The sequence below is a fragment of the Talpa europaea genome (assembly GCF_964194135.1).
Source record: "Talpa europaea genome assembly, chromosome: 1".
In the NCBI taxonomy this organism is placed as follows: Eukaryota; Metazoa; Chordata; class Mammalia; order Eulipotyphla; family Talpidae; genus Talpa; species Talpa europaea.
In genome coordinates, this window is record NC_140073.1 from 39,843,247 (window position 1) to 39,865,150 (window position 21,904).

The 21,904-nt window shown below is 49.1% G+C and overlaps 1 protein-coding gene across 7 annotated transcripts in view; it reads right to left on the minus strand.

The window, feature by feature from the left end:
* ABCC8 (ATP binding cassette subfamily C member 8) overlaps nucleotides 1-21,904 on the minus strand; it is a gene marked incomplete at both ends in the record, with an annotated part of 71,691 nt that overhangs the window by 21,231 nt on the left and 28,556 nt on the right. For 2 of the 7 annotated variants that reach the window (XM_084237817.1, XM_084237815.1), the window contains 7 exons: nucleotides 2,085-2,117; nucleotides 8,029-8,134; nucleotides 8,829-8,904; nucleotides 9,265-9,381; nucleotides 9,534-9,639; nucleotides 11,875-12,020; nucleotides 13,205-13,245. In XM_084237817.1, the coding sequence (XP_084093943.1) occupies nucleotides 2,085-2,117; nucleotides 8,029-8,134; nucleotides 8,829-8,904; nucleotides 9,265-9,381; nucleotides 9,534-9,639; nucleotides 11,875-12,020; nucleotides 13,205-13,245 (625 nt within the window). Of the gene's footprint in view, nucleotides 1-2,066; nucleotides 2,121-8,028; nucleotides 8,135-8,828; nucleotides 8,905-9,264; nucleotides 9,462-9,529; nucleotides 9,640-11,874; nucleotides 12,021-13,177; nucleotides 13,246-21,904 lie in introns of all 7 variants that reach the window. The other 5 variants (XM_084237816.1, XM_084237814.1, XM_084237813.1 and 2 more) reach the window with 4 other exon arrangements.

Sequence of the window (21,904 nt, forward strand, 5' to 3'; positions counted from 1 at the left end):
GTGTGTCTTTATGATCCCTGAGACAAAGTCTGCAGCCACAGATATGTCTGTGCACGAGGAGTGTGGGAGTGAGGAGTTTGGGAGTGAGGCAAGGCCATCCTAGGGGAGGCTCTCTACTGCTTGCCCCCTTGCATTGTCTGGAGTTCATGACCATCTGAGAAGCTGGTTCAAGAGTGAGAGTCGGGGAAAGTCACCATGGGTGTGGACTCCTGGGGAAAAGCTTCCTGCATCACAGAAACATGAGGCCCACTGTATAGCTCCCCCAGACCCAGTCTCTGCATTGGGGCTTAAATGCACAGGCCAAGACTATGGGCCAATGCGGGTGCACACCAGCTGGGGTGGGACCTCTCTGGCCAGTCAGGCCAGGATGCCATAGAGCTGGCAGTTTGTGGGTGGGAGCCTATAACCAGGGGAGGTTGGGGTATTGAGAAGGCTCCAGACGTGATCCACAGCCCCACGTGGCCCTGTCAGGAGACAGCCGTGGAATCTTGGGGAACTGCCAGGGTGGACACGGTCAGCTGCAGTGTCCATGTGCCCTGGGCTGCCCCAAACTGCTCCAGTGTCAAATATTCTCTCCTGTTGTTCCCATCTGCACATTCATAATTGTCACACACCCCAAGGCTTGATTTTTGGCTCAAGAACTATAGTCATAATAGTTAGACAGGCCAGGCCTGTCATCACACCCTGGCACTTGGGGACAAGGTGGGAGAAAGGGCAGAGAACAGACAGGGCAGTGAAAGCTCTTTGTTGGAGAGTGTAAACTTAGTTACAAAGTTGAGTCAATGTTCCCAGACCTGATGCCAGACCACTTCCAGCATGTCTCAAATGTTCTTGGGAGAGGAGAGGTTAGGGAAGGCTTTAAGTTTCTCAGAGTCTCATGCTCTATTTTCCTTGGGATTTTTAGACCTGTACATTGAACCTAAAGCACGTGACCAGGGGCCTCCTTGGTGGTTCAGGGGTAAAGTCTCAGCACTATCAAGCTATCACCAGCCACTGTGGCATGAGTTCGATCCCTGGCCAGGGAGATACCCACATGGTGCAGCAGACCTTTCCTGACTCACCCGCTGCTCCCCTTAGCACTTTCAGTACATCTGCCTGTTCTGCTCCCCACTCTGTGAATCCTTTCACTCCCTGCACCTCTGGCCTACAACCAGTTCCTTTTTTTTTTTTAAATACAAGAGCCGGGGTACAGGCCAGATGTGCGGGAGGGCGAGAGGATTCACCAGAGACAGAGTGGGGAACACAACAGGCAGACTGACCGAAATACACTGCTGAGGAGAGCAGCGGGCGATGTGGGTTGCTCCGAGGCCAGGGGGATTGAACCAGCACTGCAGAGGCTGTGGACAGCTTCACAGCGCTGCGCTCAACCGCCTGCATCACCAGGGAGGCCCACACCCAGTTCTTGTATGCATAAATAAATAAAAATAAATATATATATAATAAATATAATATAATAAATATATATAATATATATATATAAATCTTTAAAAAATAAAATAAAATAAAGCAACATGACCAACTTTTCTGTTTGGCTTGGAGTAGCCACCTCCTCTCCTTGCGACTCTGTTTATCAACACCGTTTTCATGATCACGCCTATTAATGTTTTCATATATATTTTTTCTAATTGTCATCTCCCTGTCACATTTTTTCTCAATTCAGTGTGTTTTATTATATTCTCAGGGCAGTCCACCATCACCACTATCTGATTTCTTAACATTTTCATCACCCCCCAAAAGAAATCCTGTACCCATAGCAGCCTCTGCCCTTTCTCCCTTTCCACCAGTCCTTGGCAACTACTAATCTGCTCTGACTATCCACCACGGGAGCTAAATACCGAAGATACACTTTATCTCTGTTTATGTACTAAGGCCCTTTGGAGGGCCACAGCCCTTCCGATGTCTAAGTTTTTTCCTCTTCCTAAGCACCAGATTTTGTCCTTGTTGAGAATGCCTGCTTTATAAGGCCCCATGTCTCTGAAATTATGTAGGCTGCACACCCCAGAATCTATATTCAGCATGCCCGTCCCCACCTCGCCCCCCTTCCTTTTTTGGGACCCATTGCCAACCCAGTTCCAAGGCTGTACCTGGAGTCCTCTCCTGGCTCGCTGTCGGGAAGGCTGCTGGGGCACAAATGGGAGAGAATGACACCAGTTACTTCCCACTCCACAGCCTTTCTCTCCATCCCACTGAGGCTTTGCTGAAGAACAATCCCCACCCCCCATTCATCCCCAACTCTCCCCCAATTCCCCAGGAGGCTTCCCTGGGGCAGAAAGTACTCCTATCTAACAGCATCTGTGTGGGCACCTTCCAAATAGCAAGGACTTAACTAGTGTTCCTGGCACTGCCTCAGAGCAAGGGTGAGGCTGGCTGGGCATCACGATGGTTTCATGGTTTGGAAAACTGAAGCTCAGAGAGGGAAAGTGACTTTCCCAAGGTCATAGCCATTTCTTACACGGTTTTCAGATCCAACACAAAAGTTGGGTCTTAAATAAGAAAATTGCAACTGCACTAAAAAAAAAAAAGAATAAAAATATCAGCATGCACACTGTGTGGTCACAATGTGTACTTGTTGGTGAAATTTTTCCTCTTGTCTATCATTCCATGAACATCATGGATTGTGATGGAAAATGCATTGCATACTGTGAATTATAATAAAGTCATTTTTGAAAGACACTGATTATGTATTTTGGTCCCAACTTTGTCAGTGTTCTTTCTCCTGCCCCAGGCCATCTCTCAACCTTCCAGAAGCAGTCTCCTGCCAATGAAATATGTACTTTTGACAAGTATATTTGGGGAAAAAAAAATCTACTCTGTCTTCATACAGATCTTACTTCAGTAATACTAAAATCACTTAATATTTATTGAACTTCTAGCAACACTGTGATAAGCATTGTTAAGATGTAAGTATCATCTTTTTGGAAGCTCAAAATATCCGTAGGAAGGAGGTTTATTTTGAGTGTTCCAACTTTACTGACAAAAAAGTGAGGCACAGAGAGACTAAGTCACACAGGCAGCAAGTAGCTGGGGTTCTATCTGAACCCCAAAGCTTCATGCACTTAATGTCCATGCTATATTACTTCATTGTGACTTCCCATGCCATAATTCTGATAAATGCCTTCTTGTCAGGAAAACCAAGATGGACAGAAACAGAGATGGGAAGAAGTCCAGTGAAATTCTTTTCTGTTCCTTGCTGAGGCCCAGAACTAAATGGAGATCCTGATGGAGAAGTAATCACCAGTCCCTCTGATCCTGTTCTCTAATCTTTGCTGCTCTCATTTCATGCTTTCAATTCAACCTAACCTCCTGTTCCCTCACCACAGAATGCTGTAATGTATGAACAAGATGGTAACATGAGACAGATAAAAAACCCCAAAGCTTTCAAATTCCAATTCTGTAGCCACAGCTCAGATAAGCTTATCTCTGGAGTCTTCCTGCCTTGACTGCTTCCAGAGTTGCACCAGCGTTATTTATGTGCAGGAAGGTGTATCTGTGGTTTCCCTGGGGACCCAGCATACGATGAGCTCTCTTGGTATTAACTCAGTTTGCAAACTGTCTGGGCTGCTCAATTAGCCCTTATAATGGAAAACTTTCCTTTCTAATCAGCTGTTGCATAAGCCTTTTATGTCCAGTGGGATTATAAGGCAGGAAAAACATCTTTTTCAGCCCCCACAGTACTTAGTACACTTCAGCTCAGTAATAAATGGAGGGAGCTAACTAACATGTTAATCATCCAGGAGGAAGGAAGGGGCGGGGGGAGCGCTTCACTCATTGCAGGTCATCCTCAAGTCAGGCATTGTGTGAAGTTATATTCACCACTTTATTCTCAAAACAAACCCCCATAAAGAGGTGTTAGTATTCCCATTTTAAAGACAAGGAAACTGAGGCTCTGAGTTTACAAAATGTGGCCACTGTTTCAGGGCTAGGAAGGGGGGAAGCTGGGTGTGATTCTCAGTGTGCCTTTTCTTTCCAGTGTAGCCCTCGCCTCCCAAGGCTTCATGTATATGTTTTAATCTGAAACGTAAAGGATGGTGCACAAGGGCCTCACTGGTGGCGCAGGGGGTAAAGACACAACCTATGAAACTATCTGCAGCTGCTATAGCACGAGTTCAATCCCCTGCCAGGGAGCTACCCACATGGTGCAGCAGACCTCTCCTGTCTCGCCCGCTGCTCCCCTCAGCAGTGTATTTCAGTCAGTCTGCCTGTTCTGTTCCCCACTCTGTCTCTGGTGAATCCTCTCATCCCCCTGCCATACACACACATCTCTGGCCTGTGCCCCAGCTCTCGTATGCATAAATAAATCTTTTTTTTTTTTTTTTAAAGAATGGTGCACAAGACACATATTTTCTTGTATTGACTTCTGGGATCTTAAGTGAGTGTTGGGAGCATTTCACTGTTCCTCGACCTGCACACTTGAGACAAGCACTGAGCTCAAAGTAATATCCCCCAGTTTTCCAACTCCACGTCCTTTCCTCCAGCCAACTAGAAGTGGGGCACTCAGTCAAGGCACAGAGCTGACCCTCAATGAGTTCAAGGTCTGATAGAGTGACCCAGACAGAAAACAGAGGTCAGGAAGTTACAAGGGCCAAAAGGAAAGTAGGAGCAAGAAAGCATTATAGAAATTTGGGGGAGAGGTACACACAAACACCTGTGCAAACACATAGAGAAAACATGGGCAGTTTCTGGGTGATGGGATATTAGGAGGCTTTTATCTTCTTTATATGACTATATCTTTTCTAATTTGTGTACATTCTGTCAGAATCAGAGAAAAATCTAATTTTTATAAGTAGTCTGGAGGAAGAAATTTTGAGAAAATGAGGAAAGACTCAACTGAGTGAAACCTAGAAAGGGATAACTGAAATGGTGGCGATAGAGGAAGGGAAATATTCTAGGCTGGAGGGAGGGAATTCTGGACTGGGTGTGGGTAGGGAATTCTAGGCTGGAAGAGGAGGCAGCACACGAGGGAAAGCAGCATGGCTAAGTGGTTAGAATATGGGCGCTAAAGTTTCATTCCGAGGGGCTTCCCTGTCCACTGCCTATAAAATCTTCAGGCAGTTTCTCTAATTAGGGGAAGCCTCTGTCTCCTTATCTATAAAATTGGGGTGATGGCACAAATCTCACAGTGACACTGGGAGGATTTATTACAAACACAGCTCATAGACAGTGGGAGGGTAGGAGGTGGGTTGGAGAACTGGGGGGAATCATCCTCTTAGTTCACTGCTTGGTCTCAAAGGTGTAGGCAGAGGAGGAACTGAATGACCTCAACATTCATTTCAGACCCCAGCAATATGTGAAAAGGGAAAATGTGGAAACTGAGGTCAGAAAAGGAAATTGGGACATAGATGTCCACAGTTCATTTATCCTGCCACACCTAGACCCGTTGCAGCCCTGAATTGTTATTTTTCACCCACAGTGCCCTTTCCAATTGATATCATTGAATCCTTATGCCAAATCTTTGAGAGGAAAGGATTTTCCTTATGTACATATAAGGACACTGAATCTCAGAGAGGTGTAGTATTCTGCCCAAAGTCACACAGCAAGAGTGGCAGGGTCTATAACCAGAGACCATTTAGTTGCTAAACCTGGCTTGTCTCCTACACACAGTACACCATCTCTGGTCTGCCTGCCATTTCCACCACACTTTCTTTCTCCAGGATATCTGGGGTACACTTGAGCTCTCACCCAATTGTCCAAAGACTCCAGAGACAGCATGGGCAGATCAGACCACATGACAGTCCTGAGAAGAGCCCATTTCTCACCTCTTGGGGAGTAAGGGGTTCATGAAGCAGCCTTTACACCAACCAGCACAGGCAAAAATGTTCTGAGGCAGGCCCAGAGCAAGCAGGGCCCAGGCCCGCAGAATGGGCACAGAAACAGTACAGTCCATATGTGGAGGTCTCAGCAAGTGATGGGGGCAGAGGCACAGAGAGCTCCAGTATGGCCCATTTGCAGTTCCTCATCAGGACATGGGGCTATCCTCGCATCCCAGTGATTTTCTGGGGCCCCACTTTTTGCTGGCTCCCTGGAAACCTTTGTGGACAAGTAAAATCATTCTACTATAGATATTAATGGCTCTATTCTTTAGGGACGTGGGCACAATGGAATAATCTAGTCTCCAGCCTTGTCCTCAGGGAGCTCAACATCCTGGAGGGGAAAGACACATGAGCAATCACAGTACAGGCACACCTCAGAGGTAGCAGGGTTCTGTCTCAGAACACTGCAGTAAAGCAAATATCGCAATGAGGCAAGTCACATGAATTTTTTTTGTTTCCTGATACATAGAAAAGCTGTATTATTTACAATCTGTAGCTGTGAAATGGCATGATCTCTAAAAAGATGTTTACATGAGCACATCACGTTGGAAAAATGGAGCCAATAAGACTTGCTCAACACAGGGTTGCTCTGGGCTCTGCCATCCCATGCAGAAAAGGCCTGCTTGAGAGCAAGCCCCATCCAAACTGCCTTCCACATTGAACTTGGAGAATATTCCCTGGAATTAGGACTATGGGACCCCAGCCCAAGACACTGGCCAGACTTAAAGGAAAGAACACAGGCTTGGGTCCGTGTTCCACAGGCTGGTCAGTAAGTCACCCAAACTTACTGAGCCCCAGTAACTACCTCTGTGAAATGGGGTGATAATACTTAGTGGGAGCTAGTGGGAGGTTTCAGTGAGATATGTTTGCAATATGTTTAGCATAACAGATGTGCAAACAATATTGGTTGTTTTCTTCAGTTCAGTGCCCTGGGGGTGGGGTGGAGGTCCTGTCTTCCTGTGACATACACATGTTTGTCAGCCAATGGGCAAGGGATCTTCACTGCTCTGAGGGGCAGTTAGTTCACTGGACTGGCAAAGTGACCTCAAACCTCATACCCGGGCTTTCTCTGTTTAAGAAATCCTCTCTGGAGGCAGAAACTCCTCCATACCCAAACACACCATATTCCCCAGTGCAATTAAGGCCCCAGAGACTGAGATTATGGAAAATCCAAGGGGCTCATCTGCCAGCCCATAGTCCCACTGAGAAGCAAAACTTGCCATCTGTGGGATGCAGCACTCAAAGGCATTTTGGTAAAGCAGAACATAGGGGTGCATGCAGACACTGGCCCCCAGGACTTTCTGCTCAGTTCTGCACTCATGAAAAACCTGACATCTTGAATGATAATTTCCTCCCAAGAAATGATTGCTTGGGAAAGCTTGTCTATTTGATGAATTGGTTGCAAAGTTTACTCCTGAATCACCACTGGAAACCTCCCTCAGGTCCCCCTTTGATTTGGCTATTGTGGAGCTCCAAGCAGGGTTTGTGCTACCTGCAAAGCCTTGCTCTGCTGGGGTTCCTGAACACCTTTTACATCCTCTTTATTTCCTGGCTTTCCTTTTCTCAATTTTGAAAAAGCTTCCATTTCAGATGTATCTTTTATCAACTAGCTTCAAGTGCTTTTTAGAAGTAGGTGGATATAAATAATAGATTCACGATGGACTCAGCCTGGGGTTCTGACTCTTTAATTACGATGGTGATCTCTGCCTAGAAACCCACGTTTGCCTGAGTTGTCGCTGGCTCCTGTAAACCCCACTGAATGGTCTGTGTCAGCTTTGCTGATGACCAAGTCAGAAACCCACATCTGTGCTACAATTCCTCACACAGGGAAGTGGTGTGGCTGAGTGAGCATGGAATTTGGAGTCAAACAGAATCAGGTTCGAATTCCAGCTCTGCCATTTATTAGCTGATGAATTAGGGCAAAGAGTTTAACCCTCATTGAAAATGAGAACTATTAACAGTACTTACACCTTGCTGGCTGTCACAGGACGAAATAGTAGAATGTATTCAGAAGATTTAGCCAAGTGCCTGGCATATAGTAAGGGTTTAATGAATATCGATGATGATGATGATGAAAATAATAACTAACTGCATGGACTGAGTACTCACTGAACACTAAGTGGCTACTCAATAAATGCAAGACCATCCTCACCTGAGAAGGATGGCTGCCTACCTACCCACTGTCTCGCTCCCCTGAGCCCAAGGATTCATTTGTTACCTGTTCCAGAAGACAGCCCCTGAGATCTTCTGCATCTCCCCCAGGGTGGCTAGGAGGAGTGAGGACTTGCCACAGCCCACCTGCCCCACAATCATTGTCAGCTGGCCTGCAGGGAAGAAGGGTGCGGGGCGGGGGCGGAGGGAGTGAGGGGTATGAGAAGGAAGCCTGAACTGCGAGCCAGACATACAGATGCACCCAATCCTGAGGCCACCATTTGCTTTCTTCCTACTTGGAATGCCCAGGGAGTCCTTCTCCCCACCCCCACATTGGCCTATTTTTTTGCCCCTGGGAAACTACATTCCTCCTGGCTCCCCAGGTCCTTCTTCACCACTGACATCCCGCCTCTTCCTACACACTGGCTTCTTTCTTTGGGTGTGCTCCAGTGTGCACTCAGCTCCTCGTGGTCCCAGCAAAGGCCACCCTGGGTCCCATCCCCATCCCACCTTCAAGCTTTGCCCATGCTGCTGCCTCTGCTAGAATGTCCACCTGGCTTCGAGGACCAGGGAGCTCATTCTCAGAAAAGTGACCTCTTCCATAATGCCTACCCGGCCATTCAAGTCTGCTCTATTTGTGATGCTCCTATCCTCTCTGCAGCAGATGGCCTGACATTAAGGCCCTGCTGTCTTGCCCTGTCCTTGCTGCTGACCCTCCCCCCCAGCACAGTGGCACCTCCTGGATGAAACCCACTCCCTCTCTAGTGTTCCTGCCCCAGAGCACCCCCAGGGTGGGAGATGAGGAGGGGCACTCCAGACTCCAAGGGAACACCCCCAGAGTGTGATGGGGGTTGAGCTGGACCATACCTCGGGGGATACGAATGGTGATGTTGGACAGTGTGGGGATTCCATCAGGGGTCCACGTGAAGAAGCCTCCAATGATCTTCATTGGCAACACCCCACAGCCCAGAAGAGAACAGAAAGGCAAGGGGTTCTCAGTATGAATAATCTCTTGCGTCTTGTTCCCCATGAAAGCCAAAACCCACATATCACTTTCAGGGCATGCCAACACATCTCTGGGAAAATGACTCTCATGTTAACCCATCCAGGAGAGAAGACAGTGCCTCCACCTGGTGAAGACAGAAGCACTGTCCCTGGTCTCCAGCCTGTATAGGCAGGCAGGATGCTATAGTAGGCAGGCAGGGTGGCCTCTCGGGCAGAGGACTTAGCACACAGCTCTTTAGGTGCTGAGGGCCCTCCTGGAGATGGTGGCTAAGCATGGGGTGCAGGGTCGAGGACTCACCTGGACACAGCAGTTGTCAGGATCCCCGTCTGCACTGGGGGCCAGACTCAGCAGAGGACCCATGAGGCCCTGACAGTCTTCTCGGGAGGGATGCTTTCGGTTCACAACCTTAAGGGGCTGGGGACAGTTAGAAGGAGGTGAGGGCCCAGGGTGCTGGGAGCTGTGCAGGGAAGGGAGCCCCACCCTGTGAGGAAAGGCTGAGGCAGGCCACAGCCGGGTATAAATTGCAGGCATTAGAGAAAAATTTTGTTGCTGGTCTGAGCACTCACCACGGCCTGGTACTTGCTGGCTTGGCCCTGGGGTGGGAGTTCCCGAGGAGCACACTGCTCCTCTCGGATCTCTGCACTGGATAAGAATTCGCTCAACTTTTGCACGCTGCAGAGGAAGCACAGAGATACCCCTCACCCCTGCCAGGGGCAGAGGGGAGGGGAGAAAGTGGAGGGTGAGGCCTGAGAAGGCAGCTCTGAGAAGGTCCTAAGGTGTGGCCCTCCCAAAGCTCACACAGGAAGGATACAACTGAGGGCGTCTTATGTGGGGCAGTGACAGGTGTTACCAGGGTTTGCTAGGGATGACTAGTCAACTGGAGGAAGTTAGGGTCTGGATTTGGCTAGCTTTAGGGCAATTTAATGTTGAAGTTGACTAATAACCCAGACTAGCCAACGTTAACATTAAGTGATGTTGAGTTTTACCAGTTACTGGTAGAGGTAAAGTTGGTTAGTGTTAAGTTTAATTAAGATTATTATTAATCATACTATTAACAATAACTAATATTTATTTATTGAGCATGTACTATTACTGTATGCAAGCACTGTAATAAATGCTTTTATAAACATATAATTTAATCCCAATTATATAATTCTGCTAGGGGAGGTGTGAGGGAATTGTATTCCCAGCTTACAGAGAAGGCTATTATCTCTCCCCTAAACCCTCCACCCCCCAATTTCCCTATGGACCCAGAAGAGGTGTTGGAAGCTTTATTCTTTTAGTTCATTCTCTCTCATTCCTGGGTGTGTGGAAGCTATGACATTTGAAAACTGCGTACCCCTTTCCTCCCTTTTGCTAAAAGTCCAACAGCTCTAGACCAGGCAAGCCCACCAACTCCCAAGGCCCTAATGTCTGGGCCCTAAATGAGCTGTGCTCTTTAGGGGTCCGTTCTGTGTACCACTCCCCACCAGGAGCAGACCTCCAGCCTCCCTGTGCAGCTCCAAAACACACATACACACACACACACACACACACACACACATTTACTTTCCCTCTCAGTCCCAGCTCCAGCACTCTCTCAACTGTCTGCAGCTGGGCTGGGAAGGGTGGAGCTGGCTTCTTTTGTTATCTTACTCCTACCTTTGGGCCCAGAATCTGATCTGCCTCTCTAAAAAGGCCTCAGCTACCCTCTTGACAGTGCATTTAGGTATGTCTGCAAATGGGAATGCTTCTGGAGCCGGCAAGGGATTTCCAACAAGTGTAGCATCCTTGAATCAGTAGTTTCTACACAGAATCATAGGACTGAGGGGCGGCTGGGGCAGGTGGGGATTGAGGAGGGGGTGGTCCTTAGAAGTCTCTATGCCTTGGCCAATGGAAATGAGACAGCCTCACCAACCACAGAAATGGGAGCTAATTGATTTCCCACCAGCTACTTCCTAGCCAGATACTCCTTTGATCACAATTATGCTCCTTTCAACCTTGAACCCCTGCCAGAGCTTCCTTGTGTGATTTGCTCCTTCCATCACTACTTTATTAAACAGCTACTCCTCCCTGAAGGTTGCCTAGGATCTGCCAGGGTCTCACAAGACAGGGATGTTGTTTTCCTCATCGTTGGAGGGGCTTGAGTTCTGAGGACATTTGTTACTGTCTGGCCCCATGGGCGATGGGAAAAGACAGAGGCAGCTCTCCCTAGTGGCATGACAGCTCCTTGCTTCAAAGGAGTTTCAGAGGCCCAAGTAGATGTCCCACTCCAGCTAAGGCATTTTCCAGCCTCAGCCCTCTGCCATCAGGCTTTCATTCCAGGGAAGAAGGTGCCTCTGGGAGGATGGTAGAGTCATTCCGGAGTTCTAGAGCCTGGAGGGAGCTAGGGGCCCCAGACCTGGAGGCCAACTGGGGATGGGACATGCAAGCATTTTGGGGAAACTGCTTCACTGACCGGGGCTGTGAAGCTCTGGGACCCGTGGGAAGAACAAGAGATGTTCAGCCTGGGGAAGATGGAGATTCAGTGAATGTCTTCTGAAACCTGAAGGGCTGGCATGTGGGGGAAGGATAGTGCTCATTGTGGGTGGTTCTGAAGGATGAGATTAGGACCGATAGGCAGAATTTATGAGGATATTCCAATTTGGGCAACACCATATATTTTTGCAAAGTTATCTTGGAGATGACTTTGAGATCCCTCTCCTTGGAGGGACGGAAGCAATTTGGCTAGCCCTTTCTCAGGGGTGGCATGGAGGGAAAGCGCACATGGCCTGCGTTCCTCTGAGCAATCATCACCAGCTTCAGCAAGGCCCGTGAATAGGGAGGTGTGTCCTGGACTAAACCACCATGGTCCCAGCAGCAACAGAGCAAGCCAGGGGATTGCCACATGAGCTCCTCCCCTCCCCTCACCAACTCCCCTCCTCTCACCTGACTAGAGCTTTCACTGTTGACCGGACCACACTGGACAGCAGGAACAGCGGCGTGACCAGGATGTGGAAGAGGGAGAGGGAGGCAAAGGCCACGGAGGGCGAGAAGTCAGTCCCTTTGAAGAAGCTGTCATGGCCCACAAAGGTCTGTGAACAAAGGCATCAGTGAAGTGGGGGTGACTCAGAGCATGGGCCCCCTCTCCAGTGGCATTAATTACTCAGCCTCTGGGAAGGAAGCAAGAAGGCTAGAAGAGGGGACCCGAGGGAACCTTTCAGTTAGACACCTTCTTCATCCTCACAGTTATCTCTTGGAAATGTCCCCAGTAAGTTCAGACTTCAAGATGGAGGTCAAGGGCAGCTCTCACCCTTTCCCACCGCATCCTGACTGGGAATGCCCAGGGAGGAGCCCTCAGGCTGGGTCAGCTCCTCAGATGGCAGCCGCAGTCTGGGGAAATGCGAACACAATCATCACAAAACCGCCCCTTGCAGAGCCTGCCCTGCTACCTGGCTGGCTCATTGACCCAAAGTTCTCCGAGAGCCAGGCCAGGAACCAGCCCAATAAATCATGTCGAAAATGAATTCCCAAGCCTGCTTGACAGGCTGTGAACTCACCACAGCTCAGGGACACTAGCCCCAGGGGAAATAAATGCATCTTTTTAAAGAACAGCAGCCGTCACAGAAGCCAAGGATAGGAACTATGGGGCTGTGAGGGGCTGTGGGCTGGTGGGGGTTAGGCCTTTCTGGAGGGGCACCTGCTTGCAGTGCTGCTGAGCTACACACACAGCCTCAGCTGAAGCTGCCCTTTAGAAAAAGAAAAACCACCGTTGTAATATTTAATGACCTTGTGGCCAGAATCTTAAATGTTGAAAAAGCATGTTACAAAACTACATATGCAGCCCAATCCTATTTTTGTAAAAATGTCATATTATGCACCTTAAAAAAAGACTGGAAAGAAATGCATAAAAGATGTTGCCAGTGGATTATGGGTGATTTAAATTCGACTTGAACTTTCCCTTCTGAATTTCCCAACTTTTTTATCATAAACAATTTTCACATTTTAATGAAAAGATTCGATAGCTATTTTGAAAAGGAAATTTAATTTCTCTAAAGACTAAACCTTAAGTCTTCCAGGCTGGGAGGCAGAGGCCCCTGCCCGCCTGGAGTGAGGGAGGGCCCTGCTTCCTGTCGAGACTTCGAATCCCTCACCCTATTTTCAGCCTGCTGCCTGAGCCATCTATGACTTTCCTGAGCAGAATGGCTAAACCCGGGAGCCTCTCACTGCAGACGCCCTCCCAGGCCCCCACCGGGAGAGAGAGAAAGGCCCCACTTACGATGAGGACAGCTGCAATGGGGATGGCCGTGTTCATGAAAACTGCGGAGGAAGCACAAGTTTAGTGTTGGGAAGGAGACAGCTACCCATTTAGTCACCAGGTTGGTCAGGGGCTGCACAGCCGATGGGGTCCTCTCCTAGCCTGCGGGTGGAGCTGGGGTGGGGTAGGCACAGAACACCAGCCCAGTGGCACCTCTGGTTCTGTCTCCCTCAGGACTCTTGCTTCTGAGTCTCAAGTTGTTTTTTTTTTTAAGATTTATTTATTTATGCACACAAGAACTGGGGTACAGACCAGAGGTGTGGGAGTTTGGTGAGAGGACTCACCAGAGAAAGAGTGGAGAACAGAACAGGCGGGTTGACTGAAATACACTGCTGAGGGGAGCAGCGGGTGAGTCAGGAGAGGTCTGCTGTACCATGTGGGTAGCTCCCTGTCCAGGGACTGAACTCGTGTTGCAATGGCTGCAGATAGCTTCATAGTACTGCGTCTTAGTACTGCGTGTTGCACCACCAGGGAGGCCCTGAGTCTTAAGGTTTTTTTTAAAATATTTTATTCATTTTTTTAAAATGTCAGTTGCAGTTGTTTTTTTTTTTTTTAGATTTTTATTTATTTATATAATAACTGGGGTATAGGTCAGAGGCACGGGAGGGTGAGAGAACTCACCAGAGACAGAGCGGGGAGCAGAACAGGCAGACAGACCAAGGACACTGCTGAGGGGAGCAGTAGGCGAGATAGGAGAGGTCTGCTGCGCCTTGTGGGTTTATTCCTGGCTCGCCGGGAATCGAACCCACGCTGCAGAGGCCGCAGACAGCTTCACAGCGGGCAGCTCAACCCGCTGTGCCACCGGGGAGGCCCCTGAGTCTTAAGTTTTTAATGAAAGGCTGACATGCTCCTATTTGGACCCATGTGGGCAGTGTGCAAAGTCCCCTGAGAAAGTGGTGGAGCAGGAATTGGAGAGTTGACTGGCTGTGATCAACTGTGAGATCAGCAACTGTGAGGTGAAGAAACTTCCTAATCTCCCATGGCTCTTGGGAAGGATTTCAAACTCATTCACAATGTTAAATTAAAACAATTTAAAACACATCTCCCTCAACGCTAAAGCTAAAGGGTCTAAACCCAGGCTAGGCATGGGCGCTGTCTTGTAACTAGACCCTTCACATGGATTTCAGGGAGCAAAGAGAGTGGGACTAGAGTCAGGTGGTTTGGCCCCTATTACTTATAAGCTGTATAACTTTGGACAGGCCATTTACCTTCCCTGTGCCTTAGTTTCCACCTGAGTTTTAAAAATTCATACTTCCTCACACATCTTAGCTCTCTCCAAGGTGAGAGGAGATAATGTAAGGAACAGGCTCTCTGTGAACCCTCAGTTTTGCCTGAATATCACACCTCATGAGCCAAAAAGTTGGCCCTGATGCTCAGATCACTGCTGTCCCACCCAAGACACGAGGATGCCTGAGAAAGCCCTGACCCCGGCACTCTGCTCTTCCAGAGTCAACAGCCTTTCTAGAGTAAGAGGTGACCATCTGAGCTGCCACCTTCCCATCTCATCTTCCTGCCGTTCCAGCAACCTCTTCCAGACCGGTCCAGTAAAAGAGTCTGGCTCTGTCATGGGCCAAATTAAAGCAGAGAAAACCAGGAGCCAGGAGCCAGAAGCCAAGGGCTCAGACCACATGGCTCTTGTCTAATGAGTGAAGTCTTTAACACTGATGAAGTCCAAGTGATCAACACCATTCCAAGAAGCTGTCCACTTACTCCAAGACTCTTGTGCCAGCTAATACATCTACAGTGTATGTTGGAGATGTGGACCCCCGAGTGGGTGGGAGAACATGGCCTCTGCCCTCAGGGGGCTCCCAGTCTGAGTGGACCTGTTCCCTGGAAGCCCCTGATATGATGGAGAGACAGGGAACATGCCCCTATGGATTTTCCAAGCACACAGGAAAGACACTGTGTTTATCTTTGGGAATTCCAGTCTGATGGAGGGGACATGGCCTGTGCCATCGGAGAACTCTTGTTCTCCCAGAGAAGCTATGGCTGGTTCCTTGGCACGCTGTTAATCTCTAACCATAAGGCTTCTCATCAACACCATTAAAGCTGGGTAAGGCACAATCATGAAGTGATGATGAAGACTCCATAGCCTCCAGGTACCCACCTCAGTGCTTTATGGTATCTGTCAAGGACCAGTATAAACATTGTTTTTCCTACAGAATAAAGGGCTCATATCTGGGACACAGACCACAACACAGTCATCACTGTCTGTGGAGAGGGAGCATGACGCCTGTGACCATCACCAACCACGTGATTCTAAACACCAGGTACCCTCCCCATCCCCACCCCCGGTCGACTCCAGAGCGAGTTATTCCAAGTAGCTCCCTCAAGGTAGAGTCTTTTCCTTCAGTTCACTCCTTGCCCACCTCCATTAGTTACCAGAGTAGGGGTTCAAACTAGAGAAGGCAATGGTACAACACTCCTTCGCCCCCTGCCCCAGGCCAAGGTCCCTCTCACACATCTTGGGGCTCAACTCCCAGCTAAAAAATCTGCCAGGCGTTAGAGTGTAAATTGGTACAACACTCTCGGAAAGCAATCTTGTGCTTTGGAACTGGGGTCACACAGAAGTTCAGACCTCCTGATCCTGTAATCCCTCTCCTGGGAATTTATCCTGAATAATCACTCAAGAGCAGCACAAAGCCCTGGGCAAAATGGTGTTAGCTGCAGCATGATTTGTCACAGCAAAACAAAACCACAACCACAGCAACAAACCACCCAGAATGAAATAAACTGGAAACTTTGAAGAAAAGAGGCAGTTTTAGTAAATGTAGCACGTCAACTCTAGGGGAGATGATGCAGTCAGAAAACATGTGATAACTGACATTGTGTTCCACTGGATGTTCTGCCTGGTTTGGTTTTTTAAGTTGTATTTTTTCCTATTATATTGTCTTTATTCTTGTAGCTGCCTGAACTCTTTTGAGGAATGAAACAGGCTATAAATAAATTTAAAAATGAGCATTCCAAAGCTGATGCAGCAACATGGAGAATGCTTATAATTAATTGCTACCCTGTTCTGGCTGTGGTACGGAGATGCTAAAGCATGAAAATGTAATTTTTCATTTCCCTCATCCTGTGCTGGAAGGACAGCCTTTGCGCAGGGGACTCTGGGTCCCTCTTTGGGGGTGGGTGGATCGGGGGGTAGAATTATGAATTGTGTGTAGTTTTAAGGGCATCTCTGTAGATCACCCTCCTGGATCCTGGGGCAAAGATGTCTGGGACGAGGGGTGTCAGCATCAGCGAGGAGGCCTGGGGGTGCTACAGGTTTGGACCCTCTCTAAGCTCGGCAGATATTTCTCTGCCCTAGTTGAAAGTGGGGTGGGGATGGAGGATACCCAAACATCTCAGCTACTGTAGGTCGAAGACTTGAGGGTTTGCTTCCATTTTCCTTAACCACATCAGACCCCGTAAGACATTCAAGGTGGTGGGGGAGTGGGAAATGTGACCAAGAATAGATTTCTCTCCAACTTTGGCAAGGGGTGGGCTGACTCACTTTGGTTTCATCTAGGAAAAAAAAGTAGAACATGACAGTGTTCACATATTGAATGTTAAGGAGCAAGAAATACTGTTAACTAACACTAAGTGAAAGCAAAAGATTACAAAATGGTGCATCAGTGTGATGCCCTTCTGAAAAAGGTAGTTGCGTAGACAGGCCTAAAAGGCCACCTGCAGAAGGTGGAAGTCTTGCTGAAATGGGGTAGACATATGAGTAGGTGCTTTGTAGCACCCCCCATAGCCTTTGAGTTATTCATTCAAAAATTATTTTTTCATAACCTGCATCTCCGCCCTCGCCCCCAAACAAAACAACATATCAGTCAAATCCAAAGCAGAACTGAGGTCACTGTACCTTCTGCTTTGCCAGGGAATGCTGCTGGCCTTGTGAGTGCCAGCCCAGCACCAAAATACCAGCTTTTCATTTCCAAAGCATTGATAAATATTTCAAAGCCTTGGTTTCAGGGAGGCATAGCCAACACTTTGTGCCTCTGCTTAACTTCAGCTCTGTGCCCGGAAGGGCCAGGGGAGGGCTGAGGCTCACAGCCTGGGTCTAATTGCAGGCTCATCTGCAGGAGGGCAAAATGGATATTGAAGGGCACAGTGCTATTTCCCATTCAGTCCGGTGGTCAGTCCAAAGGCAGCAGAGGAGGAAGAAAAGCCAGTTCCTGGTGTGTCTACTCCTGGCAGGGGAGGGCGCAGCAGGAGCTCTGCACTGATTTTTTAATTGCTGAACCTCCCCAGCCACTTCCTCACCCCAACAGGCCAGGCTGTGCCTTGGCACCTACTGTGACTGAGGCTGCACCAGCTGGCAGAAGAAAGTACAGATACTGAATAAGTTCAAAGAAGCAAGAAGAGGACGGGAGACCACCATCTACAGGTGACCTTGAACCCCAACACTGGCTGTCAGGCCTCTGAGGAGGAAAGGCGCTCAAGGCTTGGAGAGAAGAGCCAGGTTGTGGGTTGTGGAGAGGGAAGGTGCTGGGATCCCCATGAATGAGGTTCCTGACACCATCCACTCCCCCTCCCATCCATGGCAGATCTGGGTTTGGGGGTTTGGTTTTTGTTTTTTCAGGACATGCCAGTCAGATGCATCCAAGGAAAGCCCACCGGACTGGTTCAGACCCAAATGGGAAAAGGAAGCCCCCTGGCCACAGGACACTGGAAGACACGGCAAACACATCTTCCCTTAATTCAAACTCCCTCTACAGCTCCCCGGCCTCAGAACACGCAGAAGGCTGTGCACCGCACACAAGGTGCCTGTGATCTGGTCATCAAACTATGCCCCAGTCTTGAACACATCATCATCCTTCTCATACCCAGGCCTTTGTGCCCAGCGTGCCTGCCCCATCATCAGCTAGCTCATGTCATCCGTCAGACCCCTGCCGCAGACTTCACCTCTGACAAAGCTTCTCTGACACCCACCACCCCTAAGACAAGTTGGGTACAACTCTTACTGGGGTTTAGGACGCCCCTTTCTGTTCCTGTCACTCATGACACAGTTGTATGTGGGTCTTCCCTGCCAGGCTGTGGGCAACCCGTGGTCAGGGAACTGTATTTCTTCTCATGTCCACATCCCCTATATCTAGCGCAGGACCTGGCACCTAGTAGGGGCCCAGTAAATAAGTGTTAAATCGATGCATGAAAGAAACTAAGGAGGCAGAGCCAAGTGAAGACCACAAAAGAGAAAGCACGGCACTTGGAAATGACCCCACGAGTCTGACCACAACACAGCCACTGCTCACCAATGGGTTCCCACTAGACCATGAGAGTGAGGACCAGACCTGGGCCCCCTCTTGGAAGCCCAGGTCTTCAGTAGAGTCTGGCACAGATGGAAGGTTCTGGAATGGATGCTGCAGAAAGGACTGAACAAACTGGCAGCATGTTGGTGGAGGACTGGCAGGACCTAGGCTACCTTTTTACCCATGTAAGGCTTGTCCTCAAATACATGGCCAGGCAGGATACTTAGAGTTATGCTGCTTCTGCAAGGAGGTTAGGACTGAACTGACTTCTAGGGGAGTGCACAGCACCCACCTCCAGTTTTATCTCCAACTTACTGGAATTCAGCCCAAGTTTCCTCTTGCTAGAAGCTCTGGCGAGCTCTCAGCCCACTGTGTTTCCTTCTCTATTCTCTGCCATTTATTGGCTCAGAAACTTAAAATCTTTTCACCTCATTGGGCCTCTGTCTTCTCTGCTGCACAACGGGAAAACAGAGGTGCACACCTCAATTGTTATGAGGACGAAGTGTTGGACCTGCAAAGCAGACAGCACACAGCAGGCCCACAGAGTTTAGTGCTTCCTAAACTATAGATGTTAGTTCTCACTTCCCAGCAGAATATAAACTGCTTGAGAATGGGGAGTACGTTTTATTCTATCTGGAATCTCTCCCAGTGCTTAGCACAAGGCCAGGCACACAGGGGTGGGGTTCACCCAACAGCCACTAATTCACATTCTTCAGTTCTGGGTTTTGATGGTGGGAAAACTGTACCCATTTCCTTCAACACCCTGCCCTGCCCTGCCCTGTCCTGCCCTACTCTGCCATGCCCTGCCCCCGCTCAGGGCTCCACAGAGGAGCTCTCAGGGAGGCTGACGGCAGGCAGACGATGAGATAGCGTGTCAGGGTAACACTGTGGGCTGCCAGCCTGCCTGCCTGGGGCACTCCGAGCAAACTGATAGCCCAGCAGGCAGCCCCAGGATGGGCCCATCAGGAAACACGACTCTAGGACCCCATGGCTGGCGCCAGGGTTGAGAATGAAAGCTGCCCCATTACCTCAAGCCTAATGACCTGTGTCCTGATCTCTGGTGACAGAACAGAAGGCAGGAAGTCTGGGAGGAGGTAAATGCAAATGCACTCAGAGTATATAGCAGCAGCCCTGGGGGTGCCTCCATCCCAGCACCCGTCTGTTCCCTCCCACTGCCAGCAAACACAAAGAAACCCATCTTAAGAGGGTGAACACTGAGCAAACAACATTTGGCTTTCAAATCTCTGCTGGAGGGCTCTTCCCTTTGCCTTCTTCTGGAGACAGCCTGGGCTGTTCTGTTAATCCTCCTAGGAGACTGAGCCCTGGGCAGGTAAGGTGCCCTGAGCAGACCCCTGTGGCTCCAGAGTCCCTCACTCCTTCCAGAGTTATCTCAACCCTTCACAATAGGAGTCTCTTTTCCTAGGTCCTCCTGGTCCAGGGCCTTCATAAGGCCTTGGTTTGTCTTCTGAGGGCTGGCCTTGGTGAGCTAGGCTTCCGTGGGTCAGCCTGAGAACCTAGGCCTCTTATGACACTATTTACATAAGAAAATGCGTGCAGGCTGCAGTCTGGAATGCAGGAAATGTGCGCCTCCTAGAAGCAAATGTGCATCTCCTGCAAGTGTCTCCTTGCAGCTGCCACCTACCCTCATCTACATGTCCCGAGGCAGCTTCTATCTTGTTGCCACGAATCTTGGGGATCCTGTGCCTTTGATTTCCTTGCTGTTTCCTTTCCTCTGTCTCATTGCAGGGACAGTGAGCCTGCCCCACCCCACCTAGCCATGTTGTTGCTGGGAGATATTACCCGTCTGCAGGGGGAAACCTTACCTTAGCAGCTGTTACCACTGATGGGCTGTCTGGAAACCAGGTGTCTGTAACTTGGGGGGCTGTACACAGTGTGGGGTTACTGTTAACACAATTAGTTCCAGGGGCAGACAAAGAGGGCCCAGCGCTGTAGGCTGGTTTCTCTAGCTCCCAGATGTCCCCTCTAGCCTCCCAATGTTCGCTGTCCAGTGGAGTGCTCAGCCTGAGGGCACTCAGAGGCCCTGAGTCTCACAGGGTCAGGGATGAGGGTAAAGGGGGAAGCCAGCATCTCAAATGAGGAATTCAGGAAGCAATGGCTGCCTGCCATGCTCACAGCCCCACTCTGAGAAAATCACATCATCCTAGCAGAGCAGCGCCTCTGCAGAAAGAGGCCATGGTAGGTGCCATAAATGTTAGACGGCTTGGCCACTGCTGGCTGGACCAGCGTTCCCACCCAAGGCACAGGACATCATGGTTTGGCTAAACACAGGCAGGCGGGACACCTGGGGTGCTCAGTGCAAACCCTGCCTCATGGGAACCTCCAGGTTGGATGGTGGTCCCCTGGTCCCGCCAGAATCCCTCTCCCAGCAGTGGGAACATCAGGAGCATATTAATGACCTGAGTGCCCCGCCCCCCCTTTCTTCATGAATCCTCCATTGAGGATTTTTATTTATTATTAGCTCATTGTTCTCCCTGAGGCTATCTGGGAGACACAGCCAGCACACCCTCCTTTACTTCCCCCACAGCTGGCACCCCCACCAGGTACACCTCAACCTGGCTCCACCAGTCCCAGCCAGGGGAGGGGGCAGTAGAGTCCAGCTCTCCCACTTTCCTCCTCTATTTTCCACTCCCATCAGAGCCTGATCTAGTTGTTTCTCTTCTATTCAGAGGAAATAGCCTAAAAATGGTGTCCCCCTGTGTCCTAAGCCTTCTCCTCCCCACTTCCCACATGGGTTCCCACCTCTTTGTGGAAAATAGGATGGGGCTGAGAGTAAAAAGACTTGGGAGGATCTAGTCTGAGACTTGCTCTTAACCTCAGGAAGAGATGCCCTCTTGTGACCCAATGTGTGAAACAGTTCTTCACCTCCCAGAAAACATTTTCGTTTACCTCTCCTTGCCACATTCTGTGTACCTCCCATCGATCTTTTTAATTCACAAATTCTCTCTTTGGCTTTGATTATTTATTCAACCTGCACACTGAGTTGCTTCTTATTTCCTTTCAGTTTTTTCACTCTGGAGTTTTCCTCTGTAGTCTTCCTGCAGTAACAGGTCAGAGAAACAGTGTGAGGTCTGCCAGCTCCTAAAAACCTATATTTTAACTGTTCACTCGGGCAACCCCCTTGGGGTGGGTCCATGAGTCACCAGACCACCTGTAAGGTAAACCTGGGCCACAGCACCATCAGCCCTGCCTCTGACCTGGGGATGATCATCCACTGAATTAATTTCAATCACTAAAATTTTAATTTCTAGATTTTCTTTGGCTGTCTACCCCCCCCTTCCTGTTTTATCTCGTGGGTTGTGCATCTGCCTTTAGCTCTTTAACTATTTTTAACATACTTATTTTATTCTCTTTCAGACTATGCTATTATCGCCAAGTATTGAGGGACTAGTTCTCCTATTTTTTGCAT